This window comes from Prionailurus viverrinus, chromosome C2 (assembly GCF_022837055.1).
Source record: "Prionailurus viverrinus isolate Anna chromosome C2, UM_Priviv_1.0, whole genome shotgun sequence".
Lineage (NCBI taxonomy): Eukaryota > Metazoa > Chordata > Mammalia > Carnivora > Felidae > Prionailurus > Prionailurus viverrinus.
The window spans coordinates 140797499-140816590 of NC_062569.1; the positions used below are offsets into that span (position 1 = coordinate 140797499).

The window sequence follows — 19092 nt, forward strand, 5'->3', positions numbered from 1 at the left end:
TTTGATATTATATATATAGTATATATTATATAAAAATATAATAATATAAAATGCAGTATATTTTAGTACCAAGAAGTTTAAGTCCTAGTTCTTAATGCCCCCTGCCCACCATACACACAATTATTCTATTTAAAGTTTTCTTTAGCTATTCTCTTATTAAGTTTTCACAGTGAGTTTTGGGTGCATGAAATTGGATTAATCATAATTCTTGGTCAATCTTAGTTCTTGAAAGAGACCTATTTTACTGTTTTATTTATTTAACATTTATTCAGTGATTGTTTAATAATGAGATGGATACCCATTAATCCATCACCCATAGGGCGCCTGGCTGGCTCAGTCTGTAGAGCATGTGACTCTTGATCTAAGGGTTGTGAGTTTGAGCCCCAAGTCGAGTGTAGAGCCTACTTAAAAAAAAAATGCATCACCCAGGCCAAGATAACATTAACAGTAACTTCCATTTCCCATATTCTTCCCATTCTATTCTCCTGTCTCTCTTCCCCCCACACACATACCTGGACATAACCACTATCCTCAATTTTGTGTTTATCATTTTGCCACTTTTTAAAATAATTTTTACATGTTTAACCAAACACTGTCCATTTTACTTGTTTCTTCACTTTAGAAAACATTAGTTTTACAGATGACTTTAGTATCATTTTATCAAATCTGCCATTGAAAAATTTTTACAACTTTAACTGAAATGCATGATATTTATGAATGATTTGGGAAAAATTATTATCCCTATAACAATGAAATTTCACATTAGTGGTGGTTACCATTTTCATTTATAATGTGTATCTCTCTTCTGTTATCGTTTTCTTTGTTTGGTTCCAATTTGTCTAGTAATTAAGCCTCTAAATGAACTGTTTTGAAAGAATATCTAGAATTTTTTTTATTTCCTAATTTTCTGCTTTAATTTTTTTTGTTCTACCCTACTGATGTTCTTAGACTCCTTTCTTAGCTTATATTAATGCTTAGCCTCTTTAATCTCTATTTTCTTCTTTAATAAATAACATATTTAAAATTCTCAAGCACACTATTACTATTCTGACTGTCACACTAGTCTCAATATTTTGTAATTGCAATTTTATTTTCCTCCAGACCTGGAAGCTACTAGGGGTAATTTTTTTTAATTTCCAAGTGATTGAGTCTTTAAGTCAAAATTATATTGTTTATATTTCTGTTTTCCTACTTATGTTCAAGGGTTGTGTCCTGTAAATTTCTTCTTTTTAAAGTAACATATGGAGCTTTATATGTTCTGATGTGTGGTCATGCTTTAATGTCTTAAGAATATATTCTCTGTTTATAGAATACAATAATTCCTAATATCTACATTGTTTAAGGGTTATTAGTGAAAAACTAAGATAACCTAGAATATGCTTTAAAACACAACAGTAATAACTCATTAACTAAATAGACACAAACATGAAGGGATAGAGATAGATGAAAAAGTGATGACAAAATGTGAATTTTACCTTTTATCAATATGAATTTTGCTTTGGATGTCAGTTTTCTTTTTGTTTGCATTGACCTGTGCTTATTCTTTAACTTTTAACTTTTTAGGTGATTTTTCTTGAATGGTATCTTTTTTCACCATTAACTTGTTGACTTTTTAAAATCCTACATGAACTTGTTCTTTTAATAGAGGAGTTCAACTGATTTATAAATATTGTTATAATGTATATATATCATATTAATTCTCTCTTTTAATGCTGTTTTTAATCATTTTTTACCACATGAGCCAGCTATCTATGCTAGTCTTAATATACAGGAAAATATGTCCTATTTGTAGAAATTCTATAGTTATGTTTATGTTAAATAATTTTTAATGTGTATTTATTTTTGAGAGAGAGAAAGAGTGTGAATGGGGAAGGGGCAGAGAGAGAGAGACAGACAGACAGAATCCGAAGCAGGCTCCAGGCTCTGAGCTGTCAGCACAGAGCCCTACACAGGGCTCAAACTCATGAACCAGGTGTTCATGACCTGAGCCAAAGTTGGATCAGCTATCCAGGTCGCCCCTGTTTTTAAATAATTTTTAATCTACAAATCCAAACTTCAGAATCAAAAATGAAACTCATATATTCATTGAACAAATACATATTGAGCCCTTACTCTGTGCAACCACTGTGATAAAATTTGAAAATCAATCTTTCTGATTGCCAAGTAATACTCCATTATATATATAAAAGAATGAAATCTTGCCATTTGCAACTACGTGGATGGAACTGGAGGATATTATGCTAAGCGAAATTAGTCAGAGAAAGACAAAAATCATATGAGGACTTTAAGAGACAAAACAGATGAACATAAGGGAAGGGAAGCAAAAATAATATAAAAACAGGGAGGAAGACAAAACAGAAGAGCCTCCTAAATATGGGGAACAAACTAAGGGTAGCTAGAGGGGTTGTGGGAGGGGGGATGGCCTAAATGGGTAAGGGGCACTAAGGAATCTACTCCTGAAATCATTGTTTCACTATACGCTAACGAATTTGGATGTAAATTTTTAAAAATAAAAAATAAAATTTAAATAAATAAATAAATTTGAAAATCAAATGCCAAAAAAGATAAATCTAGTCCTTGTCTGTGCGCAGCTTAAAATCTAGTTGAAATATAAGCGAATGAAAAGGTGTTTACAACTGAGCATTTTAAGACAATTAAGGGAAAGCAAAAGATACTACAGATGCACATAGAAGAGACCCATCTTGACTACATTTTATGGAGGAAGCAACATCTAAGTGGAGACTGTAAGACCGAGTGGGAGTTAGTCAAAATCTTTCCAGCTGTCTTATTTCATTTAGAACATGTTTAATCCCCAGCCCTACTGCCATTATTTGTCAGTTGTTATTAATAATATCTTACATTTTATATTTAAATATTTGCCACTAGTTTAATAGTATTGCATCCTATATTCTCACTTTCAGGAGAAAATGTTGACTTTTTTTTTCTCAGATTCTAATAAAATAAGTTAGATGAACCTTCATTTCAACTAGCTCTAGTGCTCACATCCAGGCCTTTTAAGTTGTTACCTCCCTATTCCTTAGTTATTATTTTCCCTGGAAAATTCTGGTTAAGTATTTTCCCCTGAGCTCTGTATTTAATTCTTCCTCCATGTCTTTAGGGACATCACTAAATTAATTATCCCTTCTTGACTATATCTCTAGCTCTCTCTTTCCAGCTCTTTTCCTTCAGCATACAAATATTCTTCCTACTTTCCCTGTTTGAAAAGTCTTGCTCCTTGACCACAACTCTACATCCTTCTCTCTAATGCCAAACTACTTCCTATTTGAAAAAGTTGTCTCCAATCTTATGTCCCCAAGTTGTAAACACTTATCTGCTCTTCAAACCACTGCTGCAAGCCAGTTTCTAGCCTCACTCTTTCCCGATACTGCTACACTAACATCATGAAAGAACTTCTTGCTGCCAGAGTGAAAGAAAAATTTTAAATTTTTACGTTACTGGACGTCCCTGCCACCCCTAACTCTGGACGTCATCTCCCTGTGTCATTCCGTCCTCCTCAGTTGGCTCCTGTCAGCTGGCTCCTCAGTTGGCTTTAAGACTCTTTCCTGGTTTTTCTCCTTTCTTGTCCCTCCACTTTCTCCTCTTCAATCATCTCTTAAATACTGAGGTTCTCAGACTTTCAAACAAACTTCTCCTCTTAACTCCTCCACTTACACAAGTACTTTTCCTAATTGCCATTATATAATCTCCATGGCATCAACTAATGCCTATATGCCAATAACTCCAAAACATATACCTCTGAAACCAAAATGAATGTTTTGTGTTCCAAACCATCGTTTCTAATTGTGCGTGCACATCTCCCCTTGGATGTCCAATGAGCATCTTCGTTCGCTCTGATCATCTTCTTTCCAACACCTTCTTCATATACTTGGTTTTCTCTTCTCCCAAACTAGAAACCTAAGGATCATCTTGCTTGACTCATCCTTCTCCCTGACCTATATCGTCAGGCATCAATTACTACTATTTGTACCTTTCAAATTCATACCTTCTTCTCTGGCTCCCTGCTACTGACTGAATTCAGATTCTCATAATTTACCAGGTGGATCATTGCCAAGGTCTTCCATTGTCTCCATTTTTTCTCTACTCCAATCCATTCATTAGATTCCTCACCGAATTATTTCCCTAAAACACAAATATGATCATGCCACTTACACACTTACTTCTTTCAGTAACTCTTCACTGCCTTGAATATAACATGCAGACCCCTTAACCTGGTATATAAGATCATTCCTAATCTAATCCCTTCCATTAATTGCAGTCTTATTTCTACCCAACTCATATACACAGGCTTATGCAACCATTTTCCCTACCAACACACCTTCTCTCTTTGCATACGTAGTTCTCTCTAACTGGAAAAAAATTTAAAACCTTACCTTTCCTTCTTGACCTGACTCAATTCCCACTCATCTTATCAGAAGTCTGTGTCTGACAAGTCCATCCCTCTCTGTAGGTTTCTTATTATTTTCAAATGTTTATATCACTGTTGTAATCAATTTTATTGGAGCAGTTATACTATTTAAAATCACTGTCTCCAATATGCAACAGGGATTCAGTGAGGACAGGAATCATGGTTATAAATCTCCCTGCTCTGAGGGTCTATCAATTTACAGATCAATTTACAGATATACAAATTTACATGCATGAAGAGCAAGCAGTTCAGGACAGAAGTATTTTAAGGACATACAGGAAAATGGCTTGAACATGAAAAATCTTGTATGCCAGATAAGGTCTTTGAAAGTTATCAAAGTCATTTTAACAGGAAATTATATGATCAAACGTGCATGTTTGAAACCTCAGCCTCGTGGTCATGTGGTGAAGAGACCATAGAAGGATAGAACTGGAGGAAGCAAGAGACATTGACATGGTACCAGTGAACAATTATGAAAAACAAGTTGACAACAGCAAGGATGGCGGATGGAAAGCCGATACAAAAGATACTTGGAAAATAAAGTAAATGGAAGTAAATGGCCAATTAAGTATAGGGGGTTAATGAGGCATTAAGAACCAAGAGCACCTCTAAGACTCCTGGCTTGTGTGGCTAGGAAGATGGATCATTTATTCTGAAAATCATCAAATCCTTTTAAGCTTATCCTCTAACCAGGCCATACGCCAGGTGATAAGACCATGAGATAAATAAACAAAACACAGTCCCTGCTCTCCAGAGTGTGTAGTGAAAGAGACAAAAATGTAATAAAACATAGTAAATATTATTAGAGATCTATAGGCAAGGTCCAATGGGGGGAAAAAACGAAAGCCGGTGCTGAACTTTATTTGGAAATGAGTGATATATAAAACTAGTCACAGTAAAACTCCAAGAAGAATGAGGTCCCATCAACTGATATAGGGAATTCAAGACATGGAACAGAATCTGAGAAAAGAAGAAATAATATTTTCTATTTTGAAGTTGTGATTGACTGGCATGTTGGCTAATCTAGGTGACAGCCATTAGGCAATCAGGATCCAGAGCTCATGGAAAATTGTTAACAGAGAGACCTTTTGCACCGAGACTATCACAAAGGCCTTGCATTCATTTCCTGTAGCTGCTGCAACAAATTACCACAACGTGGATGGCTTAAAACAATAGAAATGTATTCTCTCATAGCTCTGAAGACCAGGAGTCCAAAATCAAGGTATGGGTAGAGCTGCGCTCCCTCTGGAGGTTCTAAAGGAGAATCCTTCCTTGCCTCATCCAGCTTCTGGAGGCTGTCAATATTCTTTCATTTGTGACCACGTCACTTCCTCTCTGCCTCCATTCGGTCCTCCTCTTCTGTCCATCTCAAATCCTCCTGTGTGTTTCTCTTGTAAGTACACTTGTCACTGGATATCAGGGCCACCTGGATAATCCAGAATTATCTCTCATCTCAAGATATTTTGTTTAATTATGTCTACAAAGATCCATTTTCCAAATAATGTAACATTCACAGGTTCTGGGGATTAGGATATGGACTTATTGGGGGAAAGGGGCACCATTCAACCCACTACAGGCATCCTAAATAAACTTTCTGATTTTGCCATTGCTTTCTTCAGTCAGTTCTCAATACTGCAGCCGGCAGGACTCAACATTTAAATCAGATCAAGACATCCCTGTTCGGGTGTGACCCTTGATCTCAAAATCTTGAGTTCGAGCCCCATGTTGGGCATACTGCTTACTTAAAAACAGACAAACAAACAACAATAACAAAAAACTTCTCTGTTCAAATCCCTTTTATTGGTTCCCACTCTTAAGAGCCTACCAAGCTCCAGTATATCTGGCACCCCCGTTAACTCTCTGGTTTCATCTCCTCCTTCTTTGCCCCATGTTCATTCCACTGCAGATACATTGCTGTTTCTTAACATGACAGACACACTCTATCTAATATATACCTCATTGTGATGGTTAATTTATGTGTTAACTTGACAGGGCCTTGGGGTGCCCAGATATTTGTTCAAAATTATTCTGAACGTGTCTGTGAGGGTGTTTCTGGATGAGATTAACATTTTATTTTATTTTTATTTTATTTTATTTTATTTTATTTTATTTATAATTTATTGTCAGTAAGAAAGACTGGCTAATGGTCATTTTCAATAAAAACCTTTACAAGACCATTGCATCAAAACATACAGATACCATTAAAAGTCTGTCATGATAATTTTGGTTTATTAACAGATATATAGAAGGTACAATTACTCTTTCCAATAATGAAAAATGTTTACACTTCTAAACAATCCATTTAAGACATGTTGATATATCAGATCTTTCCTTATCATATGTACAGCTAGAAATGAATGAGTGTATAGAAATGTGTTAATGAAATAATCATACTTTAGTGGAAAAAAAGATTTAATGAAATCCTGATTATATTTAAAAATCAGGGTGCTAGGTAATGATACTAACACCACCAAAATTCAGTCCAAAACAAATGCACAAAATATCTTGAAAGTCCAGTTGAAACTATGAAAAGTTAAATCTGTACATAAAATTTACCCCCCCAAAAGACAGGAAAATTAAAATAATCAATTTTATATAAATCTATGATCATGCTAACAAGATAGTAGGACTGATTTTTATTTCATTATTTCAACACAAATATTAATACAAAAAGATGTTCAAAAATGGCACAGCCAACATAAATCTCATCCAGTTAAAGTGGGTTAGGACACGGAAAATGGCTAACATGTCAAGAGGCATATGGATCAGTGTAGGCAGGCCCATTTTAGCTCATTGAGAAAAGTGCTTAAGCACTGCTACAAAGAACAATGCAGAAGGGGCTTAGTCAGTTAAGCGTCAGACTTCAGCTCAGGTTATAATCTCTCAGTGTGTGAGTTCAAGCCTTGTGTCAGGCTCTGTGCTGACAGCTCAGAGCCTGGAGCCTGCTTCGGATTCTGCGCCTCCCTCTCTCTCTCCCACTCACTCACACACTCTCTCTCTAACAAATTTTAAAACATTAAAAAAAAAAAAACAGAACAATGCAGATTATTTACATAATCTCTATAACTTCACTAAAGTGCAGGTACTGTGGGGGTTTTAAGCCTCAGACTTCCCTAAATTGTTGCAAATCTGGTGGAGGAATTGTCACCTCTTCGAAGCACCCACTGTCTCCTCTCTTGTGGTCACTCATCATGACCTTGGACTCCAACAGCATGCCGACACATCAGAGCAAGAAGCTGTGAAAGTACACACAGACATGGGTATGTTTTCTACAGAAGAGGCTTCAAAGTTTCTTTGATGCTGTGAGTAGTTCTCTACAAGCACTGTTCTCACCAGTGCCTGTTCGGGGAAGTTCAGACATATTGACAGGTTAGAAATTGGGCAGATAAACTGATTTAAGCTGAACTCCTGCCAGTTTCCCAACGAAAAACCCAAACTACCTGCAGAAAGTATGTCTCCAGGAGGGTCCATTGATTGAAACTGATCGCTGAATTCTAGAGGCAGTGATGGTAACTCATCAGGCACAGGAAATTCTTCCGCTGGTGGTAGAAAATCACTTTCAATGTCATAACCTCCAGGGTAATAGTCTGTATCGATGGTATTTGGATCTGCTGAGTACAGGGGTGTCTACACGTCAATAACCTTGTAATTGGGGAATTCTTGTATATCTGGCAGAGGAACACTTGACATCGAATCTGAAATATCTCAGTGATACCCATTGTCATCACACACTTTACCCTAAAAGGAGCTAGGAATTGCACTTCAGACAGGCTGTTTTGGGCACTGTATAGATGAGAAGGTCTTTCCTCCGGAGGTTTCTTGCAGAGGCAGAGATCAGGATCCACTGATCTTATCATAGTTGGGCTTCTAGATTGAGTTGCTGTTAGAAGGAGTTTGAAGGAGGAGGAGGCACGTTTGGGGCAGCAGTGGAATCCCCAGGGCTGTGCCTGATGCAGTGTGGACTGCATCTACATCTAGAACCAATCTAGTATAGTTTCCATTCACGTTGAGAGACACTACTTGTCACAGCCCATTATTGACTTGAATGCTTAGAACAGAGATAATTACAGGGCCACTTCCACTGTCAGCTTTGTGTTGTAGTCTTCCACTGTGCATCTCCAAGGTGTTATAGTCAGTTCCCCAAGCATATGTTACAACTGAATGAGTAGAATATGTTCTAAGCCTCATGGTCAGTTTCATCTCTAAATTTCTTTTTTAATTTTCAAGATTAACATTTTAATAAGTAGACTGAGTAAAGTAGATCATCTTCCCTGATATGCCTTCATCCAATCAGTTGAAGGTCTGAACAGAATAAAAATCTGATCCTCCCCTAAAGAGGGAACTCCTACCTGACTGCCTGTGAGCTGGGACATTGGTTTTTCCTGCCTTCAAGCTCAAACTGAAACCTAGGCTCTTCCTGGGTCTTGAGCCTGCCAGCTTTTGGACTGAGACTATACATTTGATTTTCCTGGTTCTCAGGCCTTAGGACCCAGATTAGAACTAAACTATCATATCTCCTGGGTCTCCAGCTTGCTGACTCATCTAGATGATCTTGGGACTTGCCAGCTTCCATAATCACATAATCTTTATAATAAATCTTTACATATATACTTCTATTAGTTCTGTTTCTCTGGAGAACCCTAATACACATATCCTCACCTAGTTATCCTGTTTACCATCTGTTTCCCACTAGAAAGTAAACATCATGAGGTCAAAGATTTTTCTGTCTTGGTCAGTGATCACTCAGTCACTTTTAGAGCCTGAAAGATGCCTGGCACGTTGTATGCATTCAAAAATCCTCTTACTGGATTAATTAATAGATATATACAGATCTAAGAATACTCAGAAAAACACTGTCTTCTCCTTTCAGTTTAAATAACATAACACACAGTATTTCCTATAATTTTCGACAGATTCTCATTCATCTAAAATATCAATAATGTTTGGCAGAAGAGTCACATCAGAATTAAGAGCGCAGTACAATTTCAAAGAAAGACGGGGAGATTTTAAATCATACAGTATCAAGGCGTTAAATATCCAACCAAAAGAGGAAGGGACAGATAAGAATATCTTGTGAGAAGAAAATAAGTCAAAAATGGAATGTAAGTGATAAGAAGTTTGAGATTATGTCTTTAGGATCAAATACATTTAAAGAGAAGTTAATGAAAAGCTTCTATAAGTGGGTGTGCATAATTATATTTTTAGAGTGCTTTTTCTAAAAACTTTCTGATTTATAGACTATGAGGATTTTATTAAGAAAGAAAAGACCATTTAATTATACCATTTAGAAATTTGAAGGTTCCAGCTTCCAGATGAAGACGGTTGACTTAGCACACACATTTACTTTTCTCCCCACTGCAAATCCCTTTAAAATGACAAAATAGGGGCGCCTGGGTGGCGCAGTCGGTTAGGCATCCGACTTCAGCCAGGTCACGATCTCGCGGTCCGTGAGTTCGAGCCCCGCGTCAGGCTCTGGGCTGATGGCTCAGAGCCTGGAGCCTGTTTCCGATTCTGTGTCTCCCTCTCTCTCTGCCCCTCCCCCGTTCATGCTCTGTCTCTCTCTGTCCCAAAAATAAATAAATAAACGTTGAAAAAAAAATTTAAAAAAAAAAAAATAAATAAAAAAAAAAAATAAAATGACAAAATATCGGGGCGCCTGGGTGGCGCAGTCGGTTAAGCGTCCGACTTCAGCCAGGTCACGATCTCGCGGTCCGTAGGTTCGAGCCCCGCGTCAGGCTCTGGGCTGATGGCTCAGAGCCTGGAGCCTGTTTCCGATTCTGTGTCTCCCTCTCTCTCTGCCCCTCCCCCGTTCATGCTCTGTCTCTCTCTGTCCCAAAAATAAATAAATGTTCAAAAAAAAAAAACAGAAAATTACAAAATATTAAAAAATGAACAAATATGACAATGCAGGAAAGCCACGAAGGCTTGGACAGAAACAGTGAGGAATTTCTCGAAGATATAAAGGAGTTAAGATGGATGCTGGAGGCTCCTGTGTGGCTCAGTCGGTTAAGCGTCCAACTTCATCTCAGGTCATGATCTCACACTCCGTGAGTTCAAGCCCCACGTTGGTCTCTGTGCTGACAGCTCAGAGCCTGGAGCCTGCTTCTGATTCTGTCTCCCTCTCTCTCTCTCTCTGCCCCTCCCCCACTTGTGCTCTGTCTCTCTCTCTGTCTCTCAAAAATAAATAAACGTTAAAAAAAATTATAAAAAAAAAAAAGATGGATGCTGAAACTTGAGAGCCAGATGTCCTCCCAAAGAAGATATCAAATATCCACAAATGGGAGTTTTGCTCAAAAAAGTGAGTTTGGTAGGGTTTTTGTATGTGTTCTCAGTAGAAACCCTGAAAAACCCCTAAAAGCATAAGCAGCAAAACCTGAGCCATCTAGTAGGCTAGGAGTTGGTTGGTGAGATTAAAGGCCCACAGACTCCAGATTGAAGGTGCAGTGGGTACACGTTAATCTCTTTCTTCCAAGGCCCTCCACTGAGAGAACAGGGGGTGACTATCAGTTAATAAGCAATCTCAATAAATTCCTGGAAGACACAATGCATGAGGAGGAATAGTTACTAATGCTGTAGAACACAGGAAGGTGCCGCGTAAAGCACACAGACAGAGGCTGTACTGGCAGAAGGAGCTACCTGTCTGCTGGCGGAAGTGAAGCATGGGCCCAAAAGCAAGAGGCTATAGAGGAAACAGTCAATCCTTCCCTAACAGCCAGGTGTTTCTTCCTAAGGAAGAGAACATGGGGAATTCTTCTCTTAAAAAATTGAATGAATTCTTAAAAAAGAAAAAACTGAATGAACTCTTTGGGAGAACAAAGGCAGCTGGGGATTAGCACTTCAGAGATCTCCTTCCAGCTTTCCTAAAGGAAAATGTGCCAGCTGACATGTCCCATCCGTGCTCACAGACCCCAGAGTCAGCTTGTCTATTTTCTCACTTTTAAATAAGAATGGAAAACCAAGAATCACCAGACATTTGGGGGGGGGGGGGAACAATAGTATACTAACCACAAAATTACCTCAAGGAAACATAAAATTCAAAACAAAACAGAACAGGGGCGCCTGGGTGGCGCAGTCGGTTAAGCATCCGACTTCAGCCAGGTCACGATCTCGCGGTCCGTGAGTTCGAGCCCTGCGTCAGGCTCTGGGCTGATGCCTCGGAGCCTGGAGCCTGTTTCCGATTCTGTGTCTCCCTCTCTCTCTGCCCCTCCCCTGTTCATGCTCTGTCTCTCTCTGTCCCAAAAATAAATAAACGTTGAAAAAAAAAAAATTTTTTTTTTTAAAATGTCCAAAACAGAACATCCACAAAAGACACCAGAGAGCACTGAAGTCCTTCAAAGCAGCCAAGTTCTGTGATTTCTTGTTAAAGTTTTGTGAGGTGAAGTTGGCCTCGCACAGATATTTTCCAGAGATGTGAAGTTGGCAGATAGGGTGCCCATTGGCATCTTACTAATGAAAAAATAAACTAGTTCAAGTGATTGGAAAGCATGCAGTGTGTTTGCGTCTTAGGATCTGTTAATGATGCGAGTGGTATAACTGGAAGCTACATAGAACTTTCTTAACTTGGGTAACTGAGTGTCTTCAACCGCACGCATGACATTGTAGTAGCTGCTGAGTTTAGCCAGCCTTTTCCTACTTTAAAATGTGAGCGTTGGGGCGCCTGGGTGGCTCAGTCGGTTGAGCGTCCGACTTCGGCTCAGGTCACGATCTCGCGGTCCGTGAGTTCGAGCCCCATGTCGGGCTCTGGGCTGATGGCTCAGAGCCTGGAGCCTGTTTCCGATTCTGTGTCTCCCTCTCTCTCTGCCCCTCCCCCGTTCATGCTCTGTCTCTCTCTGTCCCAAAAATAAATAAACGTTGAAAAAAAAATTAAAAAAAACAAAACAGAACACAGAAAAGAATCTAGAAAAATGCTAATTTGTACTCTCAGAGAAATTAAACTAAAATGAAAATCTAGATTTTGTGTAACCCTAAAGCTTAATCAATATTGAGGGCCTTTTTAAAAGTACGAAATTAAAATGTAAAATTAGGTACAAAAAATAAATATTTATATGTGGAAAATATGCCACAATTTAAGTTACAGAATCTTAGAGGTTCCAACCCCTTTCTTCTGAAACCTATTTAGCCAAAACACTTTCACAGAAATTCTTCCTGATTGTAATCTAGCTGTACCTTCCCACTGAGAACACTCTATAATTCCCAGAAACTTCCAGGACCTGAGTGTGGGGAAATCAGCTTCATGGCAAATCTACTCTAGCACACACACAAAAAAAGGAGGAGGTGGAGAAGGTCAGAGAACAAGAAAGAAGTATTTTTAAAAGTTACTGCTGATAGGGCACGTGGGTGGCTCAGCTGGTTGAGCATCTGACTGTTGATTTCAGCTGAGGTCATGATCCAAGTCCCACGTTGGGCTCCATTTTGAGTATGGAGCCTGCCTGAGATTCTCTCTCTCTCTCTCTCTCTCTCTCTCTCTCTCTCTCTCTCCCCCTCTGCCCCTCTCTCCGCTCTCTCTCTCTAAATTAAAAAAAAAAAATTTGTTCTAAATTGCTGCCACAAAGCATCAGTAAAAGTTCTAAGAGACATAGCTGAATATATTTCAAAAAATAAGACACAGAACGCCCCTTCCCAAAAAGACAGAAAAGATTAGACACAAAAGAGGATTAATCCAGGTGGCCCATAATCAGACCAAGAAAGTTTCCATTAAAAAAAGACAGAGACAATAGTCAAAAAATAATAAAGAGTAAATGCCCTCTCCTGTACATATTATTGTGAAACTGTAGCATGCAAGAATTGAAACTATTCCCAGCTAGAAAAAAAAGGAAAAAAGAAAAAAGGAAGCCACATACAAAGGAACAAGGGTCAGTTGAGCATCATTGGAAATACAATGAAAACATGTCTTCAAAGTTCTAAAGCAAGGATTGACAAACTCCATCCCGTGGGACAAATGCAGCCTGTTGCTTCTTTTGAAAATGAAGTTTTACTGGAACACAGCCAGACTCATTCATTTACCTCTTGTCTATAGCTTCTTTTATGCTCCAAAGGCAGAGCTGAGTAGTTGCAACATAAGCCCTGTGACCCACAGAGTCTAAAATAGTTACTATCTGGCCCCTTTCAGAAGTTTCAAGGAGGGAACTCTATTACCTCCAATATTATACACTAATAAGTAACATAAACACTGAATATTGAATTTCAACTTGTAGCATCCATCTGTAAGCAAACGTGAAAGATTTAACCGAGGCTGCAGAACAGAAAGTAAAGATCACCAATCACTACCGTGTAAAAGTAAAAATACAGATCAAGGAAGTTGAAAGATTAAAGGGAGAGGAGACTTAAGGGAAAACTCCCACTCCTTATAGTATCTTCTTCCTACAAAATGAGGCACGGCTCTGATGTAACAAGTAATAAAGAAGCGGAAGGTAACCAATACAGAAATCAAAGGGGATGATGGAATCACATTGAGAAGACCGGAAGAAGGGAATGTATGGTGTAAATGAGCGAAATGTCTAAATCCGAAAAAGTAAAGAACAGTGAGTGATATAAATATTTCATTTAGAAATATGGTTGAAATCACCTGGAAAAGCAGGGAAAAGCGTTTAAAATTGCTCTCTGGGAAGCAGAAGCCGGAGTGGGAGGGATGGAGCAGAACTGTGGTTTTTAAACTTCAGTCTCTGTATTTGATTTTGTAAACAATGGGCTTGGTAAATGTTTACTTTAAATGAGCAGCCAAGTTGTTATTAACGTCCGTACTGAAATGAAATAAAATGAATGATATGAAATGAACTGAACTGCATCCAGAATAGGGTCACCACCACCACCCTTGTGGCAGCTGGCTGCTGTAATTACCTCTGGGGTAAGTAAAGCAAATTTGCCTCGATGTTGCTTCATGACCTCCTTCTGTGCTATTATTATCACCTATGTTGCATGTTGTCAAATATATATTTTTTCAAATGTATATTTTATATAGGTAATATATATTCAACAATATGGAGCTATAATTAGTTAATCGTTGTTTTAAACATTCCTGTGTGGGTTTTTTTAAGGAAACTGAGAAGAGAGGAAAAAATATATATGTGGTCTTTTACGTATGCCCATGTACTTAATATTTCCTATGGCCTTCCTCTTTCCTGTGGATCTCAGTTACGATCTCATGTCAGTTCCTTCCTCTCTGGCTCCCTTTAGCATTTCTTGCAGTAAAAGATGGCTAGAAATGAATTCTGCCAGCTTTTGTTTATCTGGGAATGTCCTAGCGTTACCTTCATTTTTGAAGAGTATTTTTGTTGGCCATCGGCAGGTTTGTTTTTCTTCAGCACTTTGTCACTTCACTGCTTTTGGGTCTCTGTTGTTTCTGATGAGAAGCTAGCTGTTTACTACCGTATTGTTAATGCTCTGTGTGTGGGAAGTCGCTTTTCTCTTGCTGATTCTAAGACTGCCCTTTATTTTTGGCTTTTGGTAGTTGGCCTAGGATATGTCTAACTGTGGTTCTCTTAATGTTTCTAATAGGATTCGCTGAGAATCTTAGATATCTAGGTAAAAGTTTTTCATCAAATCTGGGGAGTTTGGGGTCATTACTTCTTCAAATTTTTTTTTTCTACACCCTTCTGTGTCTTGCCTCTCCTTCATTGACTGCCATTACATGTATGTTCCACACTTTATGTGATTCAAAAGTTTCCTTTTTCTTCCATCTTTTTTCTCTTCAGTTTTCTGATTGGAGTATTTCTATCAATCTTTCTGTAAGTCTCATTTTTATTTCTGCCATCTCAAATATGTTACTGGGGCTATGTAGTAAATTTTTATTTCAGTTAAGTAGTCCCCCATCATCCACAGTTTTCTTGCCATGGTTTCAATTACACACAGTCAACCCTAGTGGACAAGCAGATGATTCTTTTTCTGATGTATTGTCACATGCTCAATAGTAGCCCAACACTATGTGACAATGCCTATGTCATTGACCTCACTTCATCTCATCATGCAGGCATTTGATCATCTCACTTTATCACAAGAATGCAGTGCAATAATATCTTTTGAGGGGCACGTGGGCGACTTAGTCAGTCAAGCATCCAACTCTTGATTTCAGCTCAGGTCATGATCTCATGGTTTATGGGATTGAGCCCCACATCTGCACTGTCAGCAAAGCCTGGTTGGAATTCTCTCTCTCCTTCACTCTGCTTCTCTCTCTCTCAACACAAATAAATAAACTTTAAAAAAAAAGATATTTTGAGAGACATAACTTTTATTACAATATATTGTTATAATTGTCCTATTTTGTTATTAGTTATGGCTGTTAATTTCTTACTGTGCTAATTTATAAAGCAAATGTTAACATAGGTATGTCTATATAGATAAAAATACAGTGTATTTAGGGTTTGGTACTACCCAAGGTTTCAGGCCCCCACTGGGGTTCTTAGACCATAATCCCCATGGATAAGGAAACACTACAGTATTGCATTTTTCAACTCTAGAATTTACATTTGGTTCTTTTCTTATACTTTCTAGTTCTCTACTTCTATTTCTTGTATGTTAAGTCAGTGTCATTAAATTTTCCTTTCATTATTTGAACATAATTTCCTGTAATTCTTTTTTTTTATATTTTTAAATGTTTATTCACTTTTGAGAGACAGAGAGAGACAGCATGAGTGGGGGAGGGACAGAGAGAGAGAGAGACACAGAATCCAAAGCAGGCTCCAGGCTCTGAGCTGTCAGCACAGAGCCTGACACGAGGCTTGAACTCACACACCATGAGATTATAACCTGAGCTGAAGTCTGACGCTTAACCGACTGAGCCACCTGGGCACCCCATAATTCCCTCTAATTCTTTGAACATATTTACAATAGCTGCTTTGAAGTCTTGGTCTATAAAGCAACATCTGGGCTCACCCTGAGCAACTTCTATTGACTGCCTTTTTTTTTAAATTGAGTGTAGATTATATTTTCCTCTTTCTTGTATGCCTAGTGAATTTCGTTTTAAAAATCAACATTTTGGGGTGCCTGGGTGGCGCAGTCGGTTAAGCGTCCGACTTCAGCCAGGTCACGATCTCAGGGTCTGGGAGTTCGAGCCCCGCGTCGGGCTCTGGGCTGATGGCTCAGAGCCTGGAGCCTGTTTCCGATTCTGTGTCTCCCTCTCTCTCTGCCCCTCCCCCGTTCAAGCTCTGTCTCTCTCTGTCTCAAAAATAAATAAACGTTGAAAAAAAATTTTTTTTTAAAAAATCAACATTTTTAGATAAATATTGTAGCAATTCTTTTTTTTTTTTTTTCTACTGACGTGGGTGGGAATATGGGAATTGGGGAATGAAAGAAAAAATCATTGTGCTTCTTTCAGCCTGACGTGAAAGGATGGTTGGTGTTTTTCCTGCATTGTATCTTTTCTTACTGTTCCTTTAATAAATAAAGTGAGAAGACATTACTTCTTGATTCTGCTTCATTTTTCTTAAGGTTGTGGGGTCATTATTTTTCAATAATTTTTTTTAGTAACTTACTTGTACTTGAAGTGTGGAATCACTGATGTCTCTGCTCAGTGTTTTAATTCTTATTTTTGTTTTTAGACTATTTTCCCAAAGATCTCTCTTTTATGTGCATAGTTTAGTGGTAAGCCAGTGATTTGGGCAGAGCTTGAGGTCAAATGCCTCATTCCCACAAAGCTTTCACCTCTGTCGATTAATGTCTATGTTGCTGGCAAAATGTATTTCAAGTTACAGCCAATTCTCAAGTCTCCCTCAACTTTCAGTGTTCACCAGCCTCCCTCAGGTCTCCTCCAAGCATGGAGAGTTTTCTAATCAGTCAAGAACATATGGTGAGATTATCTCAGCCTTTCTGTGGGTCTCTCATCTCCAGGATTTCCCCATTACATTTCTGGCTGGTCCACCACTCACCATTCACCCCAACCAGAACCATACGGTCGGGCTTGCAAAGCTGCACCTTTCCTTTTTTGTCCCCAGCCATGTCCACCCCTTTTAAACAATAAAGCCAAATATTTTCACCACCACCCCCCGCCACACACACACACACCCAGATTGAGTTCATCCCCTCTGGCGACAAAGCTGTTGGTTTTCATGTTCCTCCCCCATGCTGATGAAACTATTATTCTTGGCAGCCAAGTTAAGTTGGGGGGGGGGGGGGTGGAGAAGACGTATTCCTACTATTCTTACCTGAAGTTCTAGCAGCTTTCCAAGAATAAAGGCTCCTCAATTTGTTATCTGCCTTTGGTTGGTCTCCAATGCCCAATCTCTTCATGGCTCCATAACTAGAAATACCTTCCTTCAAAGAGATTTGAGAAAGTTGGAATCTAACATGGCCAAGAAGTAGGGGGATCCGAAGTGCCCTCGTCTCTCAAACACAGCAGTGTTGAGGCCAAAGGACTCTGCACTCTAAGAGTCTGGGCAGCAAAGTGACAGAGATGCCTCAGGGACCCACAGGGACAACCCGGCGGGCCATGGGTGCGTGATTGTGAACCGGGAGAGATAAAACGGGAGGCAGAGGAATAGAGGGGAGGGATCCCCTTCTAGGGAGTGACAAAAGGAAGAGAAAGAGAGGGTGAGGAAGTGTAGAACTGTACCTGGACAAGAGAAAAACCATGGGCCAGGATGGAGAAAGATCCAATCTCGAACTGTGGGGCTTTCTCCAGACTGGGGCTGGCTGCCCTGTTTGTGCACCTTGGGAGGAGGGGAGCCAGTCCAGGGCCGGTAGCTAGTTCAGAGGCACAGTCCACAGTGGGAGAAAGCAGTCCCCTCCCTGGAGTGCTGTGGCAAGAAGGTATATACCCGTTCAAAGAACAAAGACTGCCTGTGCCCGCCAGCCAGAGGCCACATATCCGCCATGCAGAGCGGCACGCCCCCAGAACTGGGGTGCGCGGACCGGAACCTTTAAGACTTCCGGGTTTAAGACCCAGCTGAGCACCAGGGAGACACAGGAGTCGGCGGAGCAGGACAAACCGCCTCGTTCGCGCCCGTAGCACAGTGAGAACGGCTTGAACAGAGCCGTTTGGGACACGAGGTCCGCGGAGGAGAGACTGGGGCCTCACCTTTTTCCTCGCCATCACCAACAAGGTAGGGGCTCAGGGAACAGAGAGCCGGCCCCCAGTGGAGGCGGGACCCACCTACACCAAGCCACGCCCCTCGGCGCCCGCTAAGTGCGCATCTACGGGAGCCGGGAGCCGGATTGACGCTGACCAGCCAGCCAGTCCCTCGTCCAGACTAGCGGTGCTGCCTTGCCTGGTTTAATTCTCAGACTCTTTATGTTTTTCCTTCATTTTCTCCTTCTTACTTCTTCCCTCCTCTAGTCTGATTATTCTGGTTGTTGATTTATTTAGGCAGACGCATTTAATCTATTCTCTTTACACATGTTCTACACCTCCTGCTTTCCTTTCCTTTCTCTCTCTCCGGATTAAGCCGTATAGTTGCTCTGTCTGGTGAATTTTGTTTTATTTAATTTTTCCCCGCCCCTATCACTTCTCTTTGCATGGGATAAGGCCTCTTCCATCAGCACCACCTCCACCCTGTTGTTTACTTGTAGTTGGTGTTTCTGGTTTTTTTTGTTTTGGGGTGTTTTTGTTTGTTTGCTTCTGTGTTTGTTTTTGTTTTCTGTTTGTTTTTTGTTTGTTTGTTTGTTTTCCTTTCCAGGGCTACTTCAACGAACAAATAAAAGCACACCTGGTGGAGGGTCCAAAACATCACTAGGAG

At 39.5% G+C, this 19092-nt stretch overlaps 1 protein-coding gene across 1 annotated transcript; it reads right to left on the reverse strand.

Moving 5' to 3' along the window:
* Nucleotides 1–7470: 7470 nt before the first annotated feature.
* On the reverse strand, nt 7471–17991 carry LOC125175525 (protocadherin Fat 1-like). Its single transcript, XM_047876168.1, has 4 exons — nt 17970–17991; nt 17563–17671; nt 7867–7965; nt 7471–7662 (listed from the first exon to the last, which is right to left on the reverse strand). The coding sequence occupies exons 2-4, from the start codon at nt 17645–17647 to the stop codon at nt 7616–7618; spliced, it is 231 nt and encodes a 76-aa protein (XP_047732124.1). The 5' UTR covers nt 17648–17671; nt 17970–17991; the 3' UTR covers nt 7471–7615.
* Between the last annotated feature and the right edge of the window lie 1101 nt (nt 17992–19092).

Excerpts from the sequence above, each read along its gene's own strand:
- LOC125175525 (XM_047876168.1), bottom strand. The coding sequence starts at position 17,647 with ATGAAGAGATTGGGCATTGGAGACCAACCAAAGGCAGATAACAAATTG. Across the intron at positions 7,966-17,562 it reads GAAAGCTGCTAGAACTTCAG|CGGAAGAATTTCCTGTGCCT; the intron begins GTAAGAATAGTA and ends TTCTACCACCAG. Across the intron at positions 7,663-7,866 it reads TGGAGACATACTTTCTGCAG|CTTCTTGCTCTGATGTGTCG; the intron begins GTAGTTTGGGTT and ends GTACTTTCACAG.